Consider the following 18,002-nt stretch of genomic DNA (forward strand, 5'->3'; position numbering starts at 1 on the left):
CAACCTCTGCCTCCCAGGTTCAAGTGATTCTCCTGCCTCAGCCTCCCAAGTAGCTGGGATTACAGGCGCCCACCACCATGCCCAGCTAATTTTTTATATTTTTAGTAGAGAAAGGGTTTCACCATGTTGGTCAGACTGGTCTCGAACTCCTCATCTCAGGTGATCCACCCGCCTCGGCCTCCCAAAGTGCTGGGATTTCAGGCATGAGCCACCATGCCTGGCCCAGAGTTTACTATTAATAGTCGCCAGGGAGTGTTCTAATACGGTTTATCCTCACAACAAACCCTATGAAGTTGGTACAATTATTATCCCCTTTTACAGATGGGAAAGCTGAGAATCAGGGGTGTGAATTGACTTGCCCACTATCACAGCTAGTGAATGTTGGTGGGGGTTTTGAACACTGGTACTCTGGCACAGAGGCCATATCCTTTTTTTTTTTTTTTTTTTTTTTTGAGACAGAGTCTCACTCTATTGCCCAGGCTGGAGTGCAGTGGTACAATCTTGGCTCACCGCAACCTCCGCTTCCTGGGTTCAAGCCATTCTCCTGCCTCAGCCTCCTGAGTAGCTGGGATTACAGGTGCTTGCCACCACACCTGGCTAATTTTTTTTCTTTTTTTTTTAGTATAAACGGGGTTTCACCATATTGGCCAGGCTGGTCTTGAACTCCCGACCTGAAGTGATCTGCTTGCCTCAGCCTCCCAAAGTGCTGGGATTACAGGCAGAAGCCACCGCGCCTGGCCCAGAGGCCATATCCTTAACCGCTATGCTGTAGTGTCTCTTCAACAGTTAGATCAAACTACTGCCACACATATAAGAGCCTTGTATTCCAAAGGGGCTGGGCTGGGTTAAGAGAGTGGGATTGGTTGTTTGGGTAGCTCTCCCCACAGCTGGAGACCCAGCCCCAAGTCTTCATCCTAGCTGCAAAGATATGAGAGTGCTCAAATTGGCAGTGGTGCTGCCTGGTGTCCTTCCGAGGGGAGGCATCTATAAATGAGACGTTTGAATCAAATGTTTTCCAAAGGTCCTTTCAGTTCAAGGAGCTGAAGGCCCAACTTTCCCTTGGGCCTGCCAGCTATCTTCTCCTATGGGAGCAAGCAGGCCCTTTGCAGACCCTTTCACTCTGTCCTCCCTCAAATAGTGGTGTGCATCAGGGTATCCTTGGCCCTTGCCTTTCTCACTTGGAGGCATGGCACGCCTGAGAGACCTCATCCCTCCAGGGCTCCAGTTACCTTCTTTATCCTGATGCCTAGTCCAGACCTCTCCTCTGAGGTTGAGAACCATCTCTCCAACTGCCTCCCAAGGCCCTCCTCCTTAGTGTCTCCCACGTATGTACCTCGCCCTCTACCTGCAGTGTGAACTCAGTGGGTGTCTCTCCCCGGACCTCTTCCTCTTTTCATGTTCTTTTCTACAACTGGCTCTGCCACCTACTCATCCATTTGCTTAAGCCAGAATTCAGGCAGTCATTCTCAAGTTTTCCTTGCTCTCACTCTCCACATCCCATCAGTCACCAAGGCCTGTCAATTTTACCCCCTACAAATTGCATGAAGCCAATCCCTTCTTTCCGTCCCCATGGCTGTCTCCCTAGGCCAAGCCACACTACCTGAGAGCTGAAGTAAAAGGCAAAAGCCTTCCGCAGCCCTCTCTGCCTCTATTCTCTGCTTCCACGAGCTGCTTTCACCGGGCAGCCAGAGAGAGCTTTTTAAATTAAGCAAAATTTAGCTGGGCGCGGTGGCTCATGCCTGTAATCCTAACACTTTGGGAGGCCGAGGTGGGTGGATCACCTGAGGTCAGGAGTTCGAGACTAGCCTGGACATGGTGAAACCCTGTCTCTACTAAAAATAAAAAAATTAGCCGGGCATGGTGGCAGGCACCTGCAATCCCAGCTACTCGGGAGGCTGAGGCAGGGAGAATTTCTTGAACCCGGGAGGCGGAGGTTGCAGTGAGCCGAGACGTGCCATTGCACTCCAGCTTGGGTGACAGAGGGAGACTCCGTCTCAGAAAAAAAAAAAAAAACAAAACCAAAATCTGGGTGTCGACCCCCCTGTCCAGAACTCATGGATGACTTTATTTCTGTTTGGATTAAGTCCAAATTTTTGTACATGTGTAATGAGACCTAGTGCTATTAGGCAAATCATTTTACAGGATGGGTTCTGGAGTCCCTATAAGCCTCGATTCTAATGCCAGGCCAGCCATTTCATAGCGAATGCGACTTTCGGTATGCTTTTTAACATCTTGAATCTTCAACTTTCTCATTTGCAAAGTGGGAGAACAGTACCTCCCTGGTAGCGTTGTTGTGAGGGTGAGAGAGGAGAGAGGGCATGTAACCTGCTCAACTTGGTGCCCTGCACCAGAGCACTTTAATCACTTGCTGCCAATTAGACCTGGTTATTATAAAGTTGTCAGTACCAGTAATATGATTTATTGATTTAATCAACTAACGATTACTAATTGTGATTAATATGATGGATTTGTTATATTGTATTATAAGTTATTATTGTGAGGTTATGATGATATTAATTTGGATTTTGTGATGATCTCTCCAGCCTCGCCTCTCACAACTTCCTCCCACCCCTCTTCCCTTGCCTTTACTTGTCATACACCCTCACTCCCAGGCGTTCTTGTTTTCTGCCATCTCTCCCTGGAAAGTCCTTCTCTCCCCATCCTCTGAGTCCTCCAGCCCCCTTTTATCTCTCTAAGTCCCTTCAGATGCTTAAGTCAGCTCAAGGCACCAATTCCTCTGTGAAGCCTTCCCAGACCCTCCCCCCAAGATCTGTATAGGTGTCTCTTCTATGGGCCTCCAAGAGCACCTCGTGCTTCCCTTCTCAGACCACCTATCACAACATATTTGTGATTATTTACTTGTCACAGTCCTGGACTTAGGTCGTCAGTTTGACAAAGAGCTCTTACCACTGTATTCCAAGTTCTTAGCGCTCTGCTGGGCACGTGGTTGTGGTTCGATAAATGTTTGCTGAATGAACAAGAGATCAACCTGGCAGCATTCAGCGCCCCACCCCATGACAATCTGCCCCCTTCAAGGGGGTCTGAGGCCCCAAGCCAAACCTCTTCAAAGCCAAAAGCTGCTGTGTCTGCCCTAGAAGTATTTCTGTCCTTCAGTTCATAACCTTCTCACTTCCTGTGGGCTTAGTGAAGGTGTGGGCATTTTTCTTCACCAGTAAAATGGCAAATAAGCCCAATTTTTCAGGGTCGTGGAAATTCACTGCAAGGAGGAGCTCTGTAAACTGCAAAGGGCTGCATGTAGCACTTAATGATGATCAGACACAATAAATGTGTTGCTCTTTGGCTCAAATCTTGTCAAGACCCCATGCAGACAAGGGCCCTCCTGTTTATACAGCATTATCTCTAGCAATCAGGTTACAATTGATTGACATTATCACTTTCTTTATGTTTGGCAGATTCCCAGCCTGCAGCAACATGCTGGTCACCATAGAGACCTGAGAAGCACCCTCATCTCATTGGTATCATATTTACAAACCACCCCTTAAAGTGGATTATTTTGCAGATGGCTGATCTCATCTATTCAATGTTGATTCTATTAGTTCCAATTTCAGAAGGTGACATTTTCTGACTTTGTCCCCTTAAGCACAAACAAAAACTATGGATTTTTGTTTTTGTTTTCAGAAAAGAGAAAGTACAAGGTGTGCTTGGGGAACAGCAAGGAAACCAGACAGATGTGGGGGCGGGTTTGTAGGGGAACTGCTGGATGTACCTCATTAATTTGTTCATTTGTTCAGCACCCACAGGGTGCCAGTGAACGGGCTAGGTGCTGGGGATAGAGTGGTGAACAAGATGAGCCTTATGCACCTCACAGTCTCCTGGGGGAGACAGACAAATAGACAATTTTAATACAATGTGGCAAATTCTATGATGGGAAGAAGAGAGAAATGGTGTGTGTGAGTCCCTCACCTTCCCAGAGGTTTCCCAGGGGAAGCAACGTTTCAGCTGAGACCTGAAGGATGGATGACAGTCCACCAGAAAAAAGTTAGTGGAGCGGGGACAAGCAGGGTTGCAGAGTGGAAGAAAAATGTTCCCGTGAGAAGAAACTGTCCAAAGAGTCTGAAGAGAAAAGGGAACAGGGTGAATTTGAGGCCCTACAAGAAAAACAGGAGACCATTCAACAGGAGACGCCCAGGGAGCAGGTGGCTTTGTGGGCCTGATGTCCAAGAAAGAAGTCGTGGTGGTAAACAGAGACTTGGGATTGCAAGCTACTGTTGTCTTTCTATTGAAAAAATAGCTGAGCACCACACTAGGGAGGCCTTGCAAGGACAGCCCAAAGAATTTGAACTTGATTCTACAGGCAGTGATTTTGAACAAGAGGTTTTGAAGAGAACGTGACACACGTCAAGCTGAGCTCTAGGGAGTGGGCAGCAGCCTGCAGAAGAGGGACTAGGCTAGGAGCACAGAAAGTAGCCCACGGCAGAGGTAGCAGAAGGAATGGAGGAGTGCCCATGTCAGGGGTACTGAGGTGGCACACTTGCCAGAATCAGGGCAGCCTGCTTGGTCTCATACCAGCTGGAACCAGTTCCTACCAGCTCCCAAGGGCCAATTGTTAAACTTTCAGGAATTTTCTCAGCATTCATTAAAAATGAAAAAAAGTATCAATATTAAAAATATTTTTGCTGGACATGGTGTCTCAGGCCTGTAATCCCAGCTACTCAGAAGGTTGATGCAAGAGAAACACTTGAGGCTAGGAGTTCAAGACCAGCCTGGGCAACATAGCACAATCCTGTCTTTTTTGTTTGTTTTGTTTTTAGAGACAGGGTCTTGCTTTGTCACCCAGGTTGGAGTGCAGTGGTGCAATCATAGCTCACTGCCACCCTGAACTCCTGAGCTCAAGGGATCCTCCTTCCTCAGCCTCCCAAATAGCTGGGAATACAGGCACATACCACCTTGCCTGGCTAATTTTTTTTTTTTTTTTGAGACAGAGTCTTGCTCTGTCGCCCAGGCTGGAGTGCAGTGGCGCGATCTCAGCTCGCTGCAAACTCCGCCTCCCGGGTTCATGCCATTCTCCTGCCTCAGCCTCCCGAGTAGTTGGGACTACAGGCGCCTGCCACTGCGCCCGGCTAATTTTTTGTATTTTTAGTAGAGACAGGGTTTCACTGTGTTAGCCAGGATGGTCTCGATCTCCTGAGCTTGTGATCCGCCCACCTCGGCCTCCCAAAGTGCTGGGATTACAGGCGTGAGCCACCACGCCCAGCAGCCTGGCTAATTTTTAAAAAACATTTTGGCTGGGTGCGGTGTTGCATGCTTGTAATCCCAACATTTTGGGAGCCCGAGGTGGGCAGATTGCTTAAACTCAGGAGTTTGTGACCAGCCTGCACAACATGGCAAAACACCGTCTCTACAAAAAATAAAAATAAAAAAAATTAGCTGGGCATGGTGGCGTGCGCCTGTAGTCCCAGCTACTCAAGAGGCTGAGGTGGGAGGATTGCTTGAGCCCAGGAGGTCAAGGCTGCAGTGAGCCGAAATCACTGCAGTGAGACCCTGTCTCAAGAAAAAAAAATTTTTTTTTTTGTACAGGTGGGGTCTTGCCATCTTACCCAGGCTGGTTTTGAACTCCTGGGCTCAAGCGGTCCTCCTGCCATGGCCTTTCCAAAGTGCTGGAATTACAGGGATAAGCCACCATGCCCAGCCAAAAAATTAAAAAAAAAAACCCACAAAAAACATATATATGTAAGTTTTGACAGAGCGAGACTGTCTCAAAAAAAAAAAAGGTAATAAATACTAAAATCTCATCACTTCCTCATTATTTTACTACATTTTACTACTCTCTATGATGCCCTTGAAGTTATTCACACCTGCTGTATCTGCATGGTGGAAATGCTATGTAATGGTGTGCTACGTTCATCTCCTCCCAACTCCTTGTTCAGTGACATGTTGGTAGCCTCAAATCAGCCATGGAAATGGGCAAACACTACAAATCAGAACTTGGCTAATTGTTTTGGTGATTGTCTAGTGTTAAGGAAGTGATGGAGAAAATGTTTAAAAATGCAGGTTAAACTTAGAAGTGTGCTGTCACTGTAGCCATTACATTGTGAATTGTACAAAAAAATTGCCAAGGGTGATGGCATGTGCCTGTAGTCCCAGGGGTATCACTTGAGCCCAGGAGTTCAAGGCTGCAGGGTGTTGTGATTGTGCCTGTGAGTAGCAGGGTGCACTCCCACCTGGGCAACAGAGTGAGACCTTGTCTCTAAAAATTAAAAAAAAAGTTAAAAATTAAGGAAATATTCTTTCAGTATTCAAGAACTATTCTCCAAGTCAGCAAAGAAGCTGCTCACATCATTGACAGATAAGTTGAAGTTCCAACATATATGTCTTTGTTGTTTCACTTTTGTCTTATTTGTTAATGCAAACAAAAATATCAACCAATACTCTCATGGGAGCTAACATTCTTTTGTCGATTGCAACCATAACCATAGGTTGGCTATGGATATGAGTTTGGCAAAAGTCAATAAAAGCATTCTATGAGAATCAACTGGCTACATGGACTTCACAATAAAGAGTTTTTTTAAATTTAATAATATTTTATTTATTTTTGAGACAGAGTCTTGCTTTGTCACCCAGGCTGGAGTACAGTGGCACGATCTTGGCTCACTGCAACCTTTGCTTCCTGGGTTCAAGCGATTCTTGTGCCTCAGCCTCCCAAGTAGCTGGGACCACAGGTGCCAGCCACCATGCCCGGCTAATTTTTGTATTTTTAGTAGAGATGGGGTATGGCCTTGTTGGCCAGGCTGGTCTCGAACTCCCGACCTCAGGTGATCCGCCCACCTCCCAAAGTGCTGGAATTACAGGTGTGAGCCACTGTGCCTGACCCCTTTGGGCTTTAAAATTGATCTTTGTGTTTGGGCAATTTTCCAGGCTAAACAACCTGGAGCAGATGAGTGGATTTCGAATTTGGGAGAGGAAAGTCCTACCTGAAAAGATAGCATCACTCTTGGATAGCCAGTTTATGTTCAAGGGAACATGGAAATTAACTCCTTGGGTGGAGTCCCTCAGACCCAGCACTTGCCAACTTTTGGTACCAGGAACCCGAGGTCATGTCTGCAATGTACTTTAAAAACTTTTTTTTTCCCATGACACAGCCCTCAGGAGGTCCTGAGAACATGTGGCCCCCCACCCTCCCTTTTTTCTCCCAAGATGGAGTCTTGCTCTGTCACCCAGGCTGGAGTACGGTGGCATGATCTCGGTTCACTGCAACCTCCGCCTCCTGGTTTCAAGCGATTCTCTTGCCTCAGCCTTCTGAGTAGCTGGGATTACAGGCGCCTGCCACCACACCTGGCTAAGTTTTGCATTTTTAGTGGAGACGAGGTTTCACCACGTTGGCCAGGCTGGTCTCGAACTGCTGACCTCGCGATCTGCCCGCCTTGGCCTCCCAAAGTGCTGGGATTACAGGCGTGAGACACCGCACCCAGCCACCCCTTTCTTTTTTTAAAAAACTTTTGAGGCCAGGAGTGGTGGCTCATGCCTGTAATCAGAGCACTTCAGGAGGATGAGAAGGGCGGATCACCTGAGGTCAGGAGTTCGAGACAGCCTGGCCAACATGGTGAAACCGTCTCTACAAAATTACAAAAATTAGCCGGGCATGTGGCTCACGCCTGTAATCCCAGCTACTCGGGAGGCTGAGGCGGGAGAATTGCTTCAATCTGGGAGGTGGAGGTTGCAGTGAGCAGAGATTGCGCCATTGCACTCCAGCCTGGGAAACGGGAGCGAAAGTCCATCTCAAAAAATTCTGAGACGGTCTCACTCTATCACCCAGGCTGGAATGCAGTGGCATAATCTTAGCTTAGTACAACCTTCACCTTCTTGGCTCAAGTGATCCTCCCACCTCAGCCTCCTGTGTAGCTGTGACTAGAGGCCAGTGCCATCACACCCAGCTAATTTTTTGTATTTCTTGTAGAGTTGGAGGGGTCTCCCTATGTTGCCCAGGCTCGTCTTGAACTCCTAGGCTCAAGACATCCTCCCACCTTGGCTTCCCAAAGTGCTGGGATTTCAGGCGTGAGCCATCCATGCCCGGCTGCAATTTACTTTCAAAGTGTTCAGAAAAATAAGATGTTTGTGTACATATACAGGAATGAAAATAAAGCAAATATGGCAAAATGTTAACCATTATTGAATCCAGCTGGTGTCTATATAGGTAATCACTGTACTGCTGTTTCAACTTTCCTGTATACTTGAGAATGTTCATAATATAAACTACAGTAAGAATCAGTGCAAAGTACTGAGGCAAGAGAATGCCTCTTGTGTTCAAGAAACATCAAGGAGGCCAGTGTGGCTGGAACAGATTGACTCAGAGGGAACAGGTAGATGAGGTGAGGCCAGACTGTGAGGGCCTCGCAGGTTCTTATGGCTGTGGCTCTTAGTCTGAGTTGGGATAGATGGGAGCTCATTTAGGAGCATGAGTGAGGAGTGACCTGACCTGTCTTAAACAGGATCCCATTCGGCAGCTGGGTTGAGACTGTAGGGGTCAAGAATGGAAGCCAAGAGACCCGTTATGGGTTGGTGCTATCTATAATCTAGAGTGCAGGTAAGAGTTGTTGGTGGCTCAGACCAGGGTGGTAGTGATGCAGGTGATAAGTGGTCTGATATTATCTGGGAGGAGGGCATACACTGTGCTATTTATTTGTTCCTTTATATGTTTATTATGAAAAATCTCAAAGATATATAGGAGTAGAGAGCGTAATGAATCCCCTCTACCCATCGTTCACCTTCAACGTTATCAGTACATGGCCATTTTTATTTATTTTTGAGTCAGGGTCTTGCTCTGTTACCCAGGCTGGAGTGCAGTGGCAACCATAGTTCACTGTAGTCTCAAATTCCTGGGCTCAAGCTATCCTCCCACCTCAGCCTCCCAAGTAGCTTCAACTACAGGTGAGAACCAACACGTTCAGCTAATTTTCAAAACTTTTGTAGAGATGGTGGTGTATCTCTCTACATTGCCCAGACTGGTCTTGAACTCCTGGCCTCAACTCCCATCTTGGCCTCCCAAAGAGCTGGGATTACAGGCATGAACCATTGCACCCAGACTTGAAGCAAATTTCAGATTGCTTGTCATTTCTTCTGCAAATCCTTCAGTATGTATCCTCAAAGATAAGGACTCTGTAAAAAGCTGTATGATTGTGCAAAATTGAGCAATTATTTCTAAGTATCACTAAATATGGATTCTGGACATATTTTGAAGGTGGAGTCACCAGGATTTTCTGATAAAAGGAACAGGAATCAAGGATGTGTCCAAAGCTTTTGGCTGGAGCTTGATGGGGACACTATAAACAGACTGACAGGCCAGAGGGAGGTATCACTCTTCTCTATCTGGTTTAGGGAAAAGAATACAGGATTTGGGTATCAAAAAATCAAAATGGCTTTGTAAACTATCAAATACTATATATGTCCTAGCTATTTGTTGTTCTTCTTATTCAAAGCTGTGCTGCATTGTGCTGCTCTGACTCAGATGTGAGGCCTAGCCTGCTGGAGGCACAGGGATGTAAACTAAACCCGGTGAATTTCTGCTAGCTTCAGTCTGTTTCATCTCAGGACTTCTGTTTGGCTCCCTGCTGAGATGATCTCAAAGGTTTCCTTCAGCTCTAAGAATATGAAGCAAATTGGAAGGCTTAAAAAGCCTTACAAAGACACAAGCCATTTTATTTGGAAATTTGCAGCTCATTTAGATGATTCAGGGCCCTTGCGCTAAGTCCACTTGCCTGGTATTAGAATGGAAATCTTCCCCACTATGGGAAGTTGCTAGTAAAAAAAAAAAAAAAATTCCCGGCCGAGTGCCGTGCTCATGCCTGTAATCCCAGCACTTTGGAAGGCCAAGGTGGGCAGATCACCTGAGGTTGGGTATTCAAGACCAGCCGGACCAACATGGAGAAACCCCGTCTCTACTAAAAACACAAAATTAGCCAGGCGTGGTGGCACATGCCTGTAATCCCAGCTACTCAGGAGGCTGAGGCAGGAGAAACGCTTAAACCTGGGAGGCGGAGGCTACCCTGGGCCGAGATCACGCCATTGCACTCCAGCCTGGGCAACAAGAGCGAAACTCTGTCTCAAAATAAACAAAACAAAAAAATCCCTGTGCTAGTTTAACAAATAAATTAAAAAATCCCAAGTTTAAAATGTTGAAAAGAAATCTCCCAGGCTAGGCTCAGTGGTTCTTGCTTGTAATCCCAGCACTTTGAGAGGACTACTTGAGCCCAGGAGTTTGAGACCAGGCTGGGCAATATAGCAAGACCCCAATCTCTACAAAAAAACAAAAAATTAGCCAGGCATGGTGGTGTGCTCCTGTAGTCCCATCTACTCAGGGAGCTGAGGTGGGAGGATCACTTGAGCCTGGGACGTCAAGGCTGCAGTGAGTCATATCCTGCCACTGCACTCCAGCCTGGGTGACAAAGTGAGATCCTGTCTCCAAAAAATAAAATAAAATAAAATAAAATAAAAAATAAAATAAAATAAACAAAACCCCACATCTCCCTATGATACGAGACCACAGCTGAACACACCAATTCTCCAGTTGTGCGGACTGGCTCACCAATTAACATCTAGGAAACCATCATATATGTGAAAGGAACTCTGAGGCTTCTCATTTTCTTCCATATTTGCTTTGGTCCCTTAGCTAAAATTCACATTTCTATCATCTGCTGAGCAGAGATTTTAGTACCTAGAAAGAAGCAAAGTGTAGCCAAGGATGTGTTGAGTAGTGTAGCACCAACAGCCTACCAGCATTCAGGATCCTGCATCCAGGTGACTGGCTGGAGTCCTGCCCTCTGGCCTTTCATAGTCTCGCCTGTCTTAAGACAGGGTTTCACTCTCACCCAGGCTGGAGTACAGTAGCACGATAATGGCTCACTGCAACCTCCATTCCCCAGGCTCCAGTGATCTTCCCACCTCAGCCTCCCAAATAGCTGGGACCAAAGATGCATGACACCATGCCCGGCTAATTTTTGGTAGACAGGGTTTTGCCATGTTACGCAGGCTAGTTTCAAACTCCTGGGCTCAGTCGATCCACCTGCTTTGGCCTCTCTCAGTGCTGGGATTATAGGTGTGAGTCACCACGCCCGGCTCACCTGCCTGTTTCTGAAGGGCACCATAAGGTTACTTCTGACCTGGCCTCAACAGAACAAGGATGAGCTCCATTCTCTTGACAAGAGAACCATTCTTAAAGCAAGATACCTGGCAAGCCCACTTACACAACTTTCCCATCCCTGATTCAGGGGGGCCCAGTCCCTGCAGAAATTCCTTTTCTGGCCCAGGTACAGTGGCTCACATGTGTAATCCCAGCACTTTGGGAGGCCAAAGTGGGAGGACCACTTGAGCCCAGGAATTCAAGACTGGCGTGGGCAATGTAGCAAGACCTTCTCTACAGAAACAAATTAATTAAATTAATTTGGCATCACAGTGCGTGCCCATAGTCCCAGTTACTCAGGAGGCTGCGGCTGGAGGATCGCTTGAGCCCAGGAGTTTGAAGCTGCAATGAGCTATGACTGAACCATTGCACTCCAGCCTGGGTGACAGAGCAAGACGCTGTCTTTAAAAAAAAAAAAAAAAAAGTGAATGGGACCCCAGCCAGTCATGCTTTGGCGTCTGCAATATGAATGGCAGAGAAGCCCTATGGGACCAAATCTGGGCTTCAGGGACCCCTGGGCATGCCTCCTTTAGCTGATTTTCTCTGGCAAGACCAAGTAGTCTGCTGACTCAAAGTCCAGGATGCTGCCAGGGGTAGAGATACTGCCCTAAGCCACAGTGCCTCTACAGGCCTCTTATCCACTGCTAAACCACACGCCTGGGAAACAGGGACCATTTAACATTCCCAGCTAAATATGCCAAGTGACTTCACATGTTTATCTTAAAGATGTCCAAAACGCAACTGATTTTCTCCCCTAAACCTGTGATGGTGGGATGATTAAGCCTGAGTGGTCTACAGCAAGTTAAATGCAAGGTGCTAAATGAAGGTGACCTGAGATACAGCATCTACAAGGCAGTACCTCTCAACACAGGGCAACTTTGCTTCTCAGAGGGCATTTGGCAGTGTCTGAAGTAATTTTTGTATTACAACTCAGGGGGTGGGGGGTGAATATCTAGTGGATAGAGGCTAGGAATGTTGTTAAACATTCCACAATAAACAGGACAGCTGCCCACAAATTATGTAGCCCCAAACGTTAATAGTATCAAAGTTGAAAAGCCCTGCTATAGGTGGCAAGGGAGGTTTTCACTTTTAACAGGAAGACATGCTTTATAGGGTAACAGGAACAAGAGAGTTGGTTGAGAGAAGGTTGAAATCACAAGGTAGGATAATTGACACTGAGACTGGAGGGACTGGATTGAGGAACAGGTGTGTAACAGCAGGCCCCATGAAGCAGGGGCACATCTTCCTGAGACTGGTAAGCAAGCCTGACATGACCCGACACATTTGGACAAGCAAGAACAAGTTTATGTTCTACATCTCTGTCCTCTGAAAAACAGAGTTGAGGACTGCAGCGGCAGCTGGAGAATAAGGGCACTAAGTCCAAGGAAGTGCACTGCTTTGCAACATCAACAGCCCATTTATGACCACCTTTAATGGCAACTGGAGATTTTCATCCTGTGTTTGGCAAGATGGGCACAGGAGTGGGAAAAACAGATGAGCCAGGCTTGTGGATGGGCTAGTGCAATACAGACTGGAGAAGAAAATGAGGGCAGATTTTTAAAAAGCCAAGGGAACTTAACAGGGCAGAGGGGTCCACTGTGTAGAGAAGTTCTTGGCCAAGTCAAGGCGGGGGAGATCAATACTCTGGGATTTCTTGGCTCTTTCTACTCCTTGGTTAGTTGCTGTTCCTTTCCCAAGTCTGGTATCTTCTACTTCCCACCACTAACTAAGCCCAGCCAATAACAGACTGCCTAAGCCTGCCTGAGAACTTAATCACTGTTCATGTTATACAGTAAAATAGCAGGAAACTGAATTTAAAAAAAAAACAACCCACAAAACCAAAATGCTATTAATCCTGCCACAGTATTTTTAATTACGTACAAAGATCTGACATGTCACCCAGGGACCCATTTCACCCACTGCTCTGTTTGGCCGCCAGTCTTTTGTCTCTCTCTTCAGCAATGGTGAGGCGGATACCCTTTCCTCGGGGAAGAGAAATCCATGGTTTGTTGCCCTGGAAGAGAAAACAAGCAGAATCAAAACCCACCACACACCAACTCATAGTGGCTTGGCACATGCTACATTTGTCACCTCACTTAACAGAACTGAAGCCTGTTTGTGAGAGTGCTTGGCATCAGCTAGGCAGTTGCAAGACACAGATGCTGGTTACCAAAAGCACCCACTGCTTGGGTTTCTGGGGCTGTCCTATGAAACTCACCGTATGCCCTTCAGAATTAATGTCTTAGAAGTTTATTGTGCATAGCAGGCACCTACCATTTATTCAAGTGAGTCAAAGTTTAGTAGTACCTAAGGCTAATCATTATGACTCAGCCCAGCTCTGCGTTGAGTCCTATCCAGAAGAGGCTTTGCACTAGGTTCAGCAGAGCCAGCCAGGAGCCTGGATGCTACAATCCCAGTAGCCACCTGCATTTACATATTTCCTCAGACTAGAGAGAAGGAAAACCCAGACTTACCTTGCCAATAACAAAAATGTTGGAAAGTCGAGTGGCAAAGCTGTTGCCATTGGCATCTTTCACGTGAACCACGTCAAAAGATCCAGGGTGCCTCTCTCTGTTGGTGATCACACCAATTCTTCCTAGATTAGCACCTCCAGTCACCATACACAGGTTACCTAGGCAGGAAGAAATAATCTGCTTCAACTCAATATAACAAATGACAAGCAGCTCAGAGATAGGTCCAAAACAAATTTTATTCCTCCTTTCCCCCCATTTGAATTTCCTCATATGGAACTGCTACCTATGCTAGGACTCCTGGGACTCTCGTAAGAAATTTTGTGGCCAGGCTTGGTGGCTCACACCTATAATCAGTTCGAGAACAGTCTGGGCAACACAGTAAGACCCTCCTCTATAAAAAACAAACAATTTAAAGAAAAGAAATGAATATTCTGAGCATTTGTGCCTCTGGCTATAAACAAACCTGGGCGATTGGAGCAGATGGTTTTCAATAAAAAGATACCCAGACCCTGTGCAATTCATAATGATCTAGGCCTTAAAGACGGTGCCCAGGTAGCACAGAGGATGCTTACCAGTGTCGAACTTGATGAAATCAGTAATCTTGCCAGTCTCCAAATCAATCTGAATGGTATCATTCACCTTGATGAGGGGATCGGGGTAGCGGATGGTGCGGGCATCATGAGTCACCAGATGAGGGATTCCTTTTGTGCCCACAAAGATCTTTCTCACTTTGCACAACTTGTACTAGAAAAATACAAGGGTTAGCCACATTGAATCCATCTCACATGTACTTTTTAACCCTATACAGGAACCATGGGTTCCCTAACTGCTGCAGATTAATTGTGACGCTGATCGTTCTTTCCACCCTCAAGTGTATGTTGCATAAAGCCCTTCTCTAGGCTCGTCCTCCTAACATCCACCATTGCCCTCCACTCCTCCAATGTAAATGCCACTCCAGTTTCCCAGGCTCTTTAAGCCTTATGGGGCCCTGGGAATTCTTCCCTTCAACTCAACTTTATCTTAATGGCTCCCTGTACATCACGACTGAGTTTTGTCTCACTAACAGCAATTACATTACCAGTTCATCCAATCAACAAATACTTCACATAGCATTTCAATTTTGGATTTCTACTCCCTGATATCCTTGAAGTAAATCAAATAATCACAGATCCCACTGGACGTGCCCTCCAGCCTGCTGTTAACAAGGCTGTGCAAAAGGAAATTAGGAGCCACATCAGTCAATTAAATTAACCTTCATTTACAGCCAATAATCCAAACAGCCCTACACTTTTGTGTAAAACCATCAAAACAAACTGGATTAAATAATCAAAGACTGTAATCTTTTTTTAAACCTCAAACTAGTGCCTCAAAGACTGTCTGTTTCCTCCATCGACACCTTCCCCTCCCCAAAGTAAAGCTACTCCCACAAATGGAGACATGGCAAAGGGCTCCTACGTCAGGTACCCAATATACAAGTTCCCAGAAATCATTCTCCTCGACTCTTAAGAGACACCAGGAAGTCGCGGTTCAACTGGAATTCATTTCTACCACAAAAAAAGAAAATCTGCTGAGGAAGTTAACTTCAAATGGGGGTCAATTTTAGGTATCCATCAATGCCCTACAGCTATCAGCCAGACTTTTAATAACACGACAAAAAGTTACATGTAAGACAGAATCTCATCAAATTGTTAGCTAGATATTTCCAGGTATGAGATTTTAAGTAATCAATACCCACCTCATTGCGAGCAGCACTCGTACTCAATGCAGGCCCTTAGAACAAAGTAACTATACTGAGTAAAGACCCAGCTTCCTTGCCACACTCACCTTGGCCTCCTCAGGTGTAATACGATGTACAGCAAAGCGACCCTTGGTGTCATAGATCAGACGGAAATTCTCTCCCGTCTTGTCAATGCTGATGACATCTGAAATCAAGCAGTAACCGGTTACTACATACAGTGATCCCCACTACCTCATGCCGAGCAACAACCATAGCTCTCTACGAAACAAAAAGAACCCCCATGTGCCTCCCAGTTCTAATCCAACAAGGATTCTGAAGATTAAAGATCACGGCCGGATCTTCAATATTTCAAAACCCCATGACTGCATGTAAAATTTAAAAGTGAATCGAAATTTAGTTTTGAAAAGCGTTTCATGATTATTTGCATGTTTTTTATTTAAGTAAAAAACAGAGGGAAGGTCAGGCTTTGTTTCTGAGACTTGACAGATTACAAAGGTTAGAAAAATGATCAAGACAGTATTTGGATACCATAGGGCTGCCATCAATATGCGTCTCCAGAGTATTTAAAACTTCCACTTACCCATGAATCCAGCAGGGTAGGTTATATCAGTTCGGACCTTGCCATCGATTTTAATGAACCGCTGCATGCAAATCTTCTTTACTTCATCTCCTGTCAGGGCATACTTAAGTCTGTTCCTTAGGAAAATGATGAGGGGTAGACACTCTCTCAACTTGTGGGGACCGGTGGATGGACGAGGAGCCTGTAACGTTAAAAATGATAATCACTGTTGGGATCACTAAAGCACTCAAACCTACCTCCTAGTCCACCAGATCCACTAACTGAACACCAAGACCGTCCATATTACACCCAACTTGGACTTTTACACAGGAGGTGTAAAAAGCTTCCAAAACTATTTCATACCTTAAAGTTTTATAGCATCTTCCCTGTCAGAGGACCAGGATCATTAAGAACATGAATCCTGAGTCCATGTAAATGTACTATGTGGTATGTGGAATAAATGAGGCACAAAAATATTAAATCGATTGGAAGTGGGGGACAGCTAGATAGTATAGCTCCTTCAAGAGCAGAGGAAGCCAAGAATAGATATTCCTCCCCTAGCCTGGTCCCCAAATGAGTCCTGGGAGGCACTTAAAAACAGTGGCCACGGAAATATTTATATAAGATACTTACAAACACACCGGTCAATTTATCCAGCATCCAATGCTTTGGAGCTGCCACCCGCTTCAGATGCTTCTTGGGACCACGAGCCTGAAAGTTTTAGATTGCAATGCTGTTAATCAGGTTTCAGAACAGCTTACAAAACCTAGTGTGAAACTAAACTCTTAGTTTAGTTTCATCTTCAGCAAAATGTGGACAATATTAAAGTATAGTGTTCCGATAAAACAGAAACAAACACAGTTATTTAACAAACACCGTGAGATCCATAAGCTGCAACAAGCCTTCTTATTGTAACAGAGAATATTCTTGGTCACTATGTTTCAGAACGTTTACTGATTACTATCTTTCAGAACCTTGCTAAAGTGTTTCCATGTTACTGTTTGAAACTGTATCTGCTTAGAGGTTAGGGTCTTTCAAGAACACCATACTAGTGAAACGCACAGCAACAGAAATGAGCCAGGAGTCTACCTGTGTTTCTAAAGTTTTCACAATTTGTTACCGTCTGTTTTTGACACTTATGGAACAAGATTCTGACATCCGCACAAACACATGTGCTGCTCCTTCGTACACTAAAGCCAAAAGCTGACACCAATTTTACTTTAAAAAGAGTAAGGAAGACTTTTTAATGCTGTGTCCAGATGCTTACCGGCCACGTATGGTAAAATCAGGCCGTGCCAAAAAGGCAATGACAAAGAAAGCCTTTCTCCGCCGGGCACCCCCAGCGCCCACCAACCTCGGGCTCGCAGTCTGAGCTCCTGGCCCAGCCGCGGCTCCGGCCCGGGAGGAAAAGCAGCTTCTCCCGGGATCAGGACGTATGGCCGGGTCAGAGACCGAGGCCTTCCCAACAGCAGCACCAGATCTGCGCCTCCCCAACCCTAGGCCAGCGTTCGCCCTTCGCCCTGGAGCCCGTCCCGGCCTACCACGGAGGCCGTGATCCCTTCGCCTCTGCCCGGCCATCCCCAGTAGGAATCCCGAAACCTCGGGCAGCCCCGGCCGGGGGAGGATGGAGGCGGATACGTCCTAAGAGCTCGCTAACTAAACGGCTTACCATGGCTGCGTTAGGCAAGGAAAGAGGACCTCCGTCTTCCGGTGCGCGTAGAAATTGGGGCTGGAGACTGCGCGCGCCGGATTTTCAGCTGCTCCGCCCAGCTCAGCCCTTTGCTGGCGCGCCGGGACTCTTTCTTGCCATCTGCTGGTGGGAGGTCAGAAGTCCCGAGTTGAGGAACCGCCGCGGAAAGAGGGTGTCTCCTAAGGGCGATTTCCTCCCTCCCCCTTTTCCGCCCTTCCTCCTCCCATATTTGCTGAGCGCCTCTTGTGTGCCTTATTCTGTGCTAGGTGCTGGGAATACAAAGATGAGCTACACAACATCCCTGGCTTCAAGGAGAGTTCAAAGTGAGCTTACTTCCAGTCTCACGTACAGATGATTCTACGCCTGTAATCCCAGCACTTTGGGAGGCTGAGGCGGGCGGATCATGA

The 18,002-nt window shown here is 46.3% G+C and overlaps 2 protein-coding genes across 2 annotated transcripts in view; one reads left to right on the top strand and one right to left on the bottom strand.

Moving 5' to 3' along the window:
- PIN4 (peptidylprolyl cis/trans isomerase, NIMA-interacting 4) overlaps positions 1-4,672 on the top strand; it is an 82,431-nt gene extending 77,759 nt beyond the window's left edge. Inside the window, exon 4 of the mRNA XM_057301076.2 lies at positions 3,414-4,672. Within this exon, the coding sequence (XP_057157059.1) occupies positions 3,414-3,503 (90 nt within the window). The 3' untranslated portion in view covers positions 3,504-4,672. The remainder of the gene's footprint in view (positions 1-3,413) is intronic.
- Positions 4,673-12,978: 8,306 nt separating this feature from the next.
- RPS4X (ribosomal protein S4 X-linked) lies at positions 12,979-17,740 on the bottom strand. The gene is made up of 7 exons (XM_008969202.3): positions 17,575-17,740; positions 16,539-16,616; positions 15,927-16,107; positions 15,433-15,530; positions 14,181-14,352; positions 13,609-13,766; positions 12,979-13,148 (listed from the first exon to the last, which is right to left on the bottom strand). The coding sequence occupies exons 1-7, from the start codon at positions 17,575-17,577 to the stop codon at positions 13,047-13,049; spliced, it is 792 nt and encodes a 263-aa protein (XP_008967450.1). The 5' UTR covers positions 17,578-17,740; the 3' UTR covers positions 12,979-13,046.
- Positions 17,741-18,002: the final 262 nt, after the last annotated feature.

Source organism: Pan paniscus, chromosome X (assembly GCF_029289425.2).
Source record: "Pan paniscus chromosome X, NHGRI_mPanPan1-v2.0_pri, whole genome shotgun sequence".
NCBI lineage: Eukaryota > Metazoa > Chordata > Mammalia > Primates > Hominidae > Pan > Pan paniscus.

Bases quoted from the DNA above. Each gene is read 5' to 3' on its own strand.
- RPS4X (XM_008969202.3), bottom strand. The intron at 15,531-15,926 runs GTAAGTGGAAGT...GCTTGATTTCAG, and splicing joins CTACCCTGCTGGATTCATGG to ATGTCATCAGCATTGACAAG. The intron at 14,353-15,432 runs GTGAGTGTGGCA...GTATTTTTCTAG, and splicing joins TTACACCTGAGGAGGCCAAG to TACAAGTTGTGCAAAGTGAG.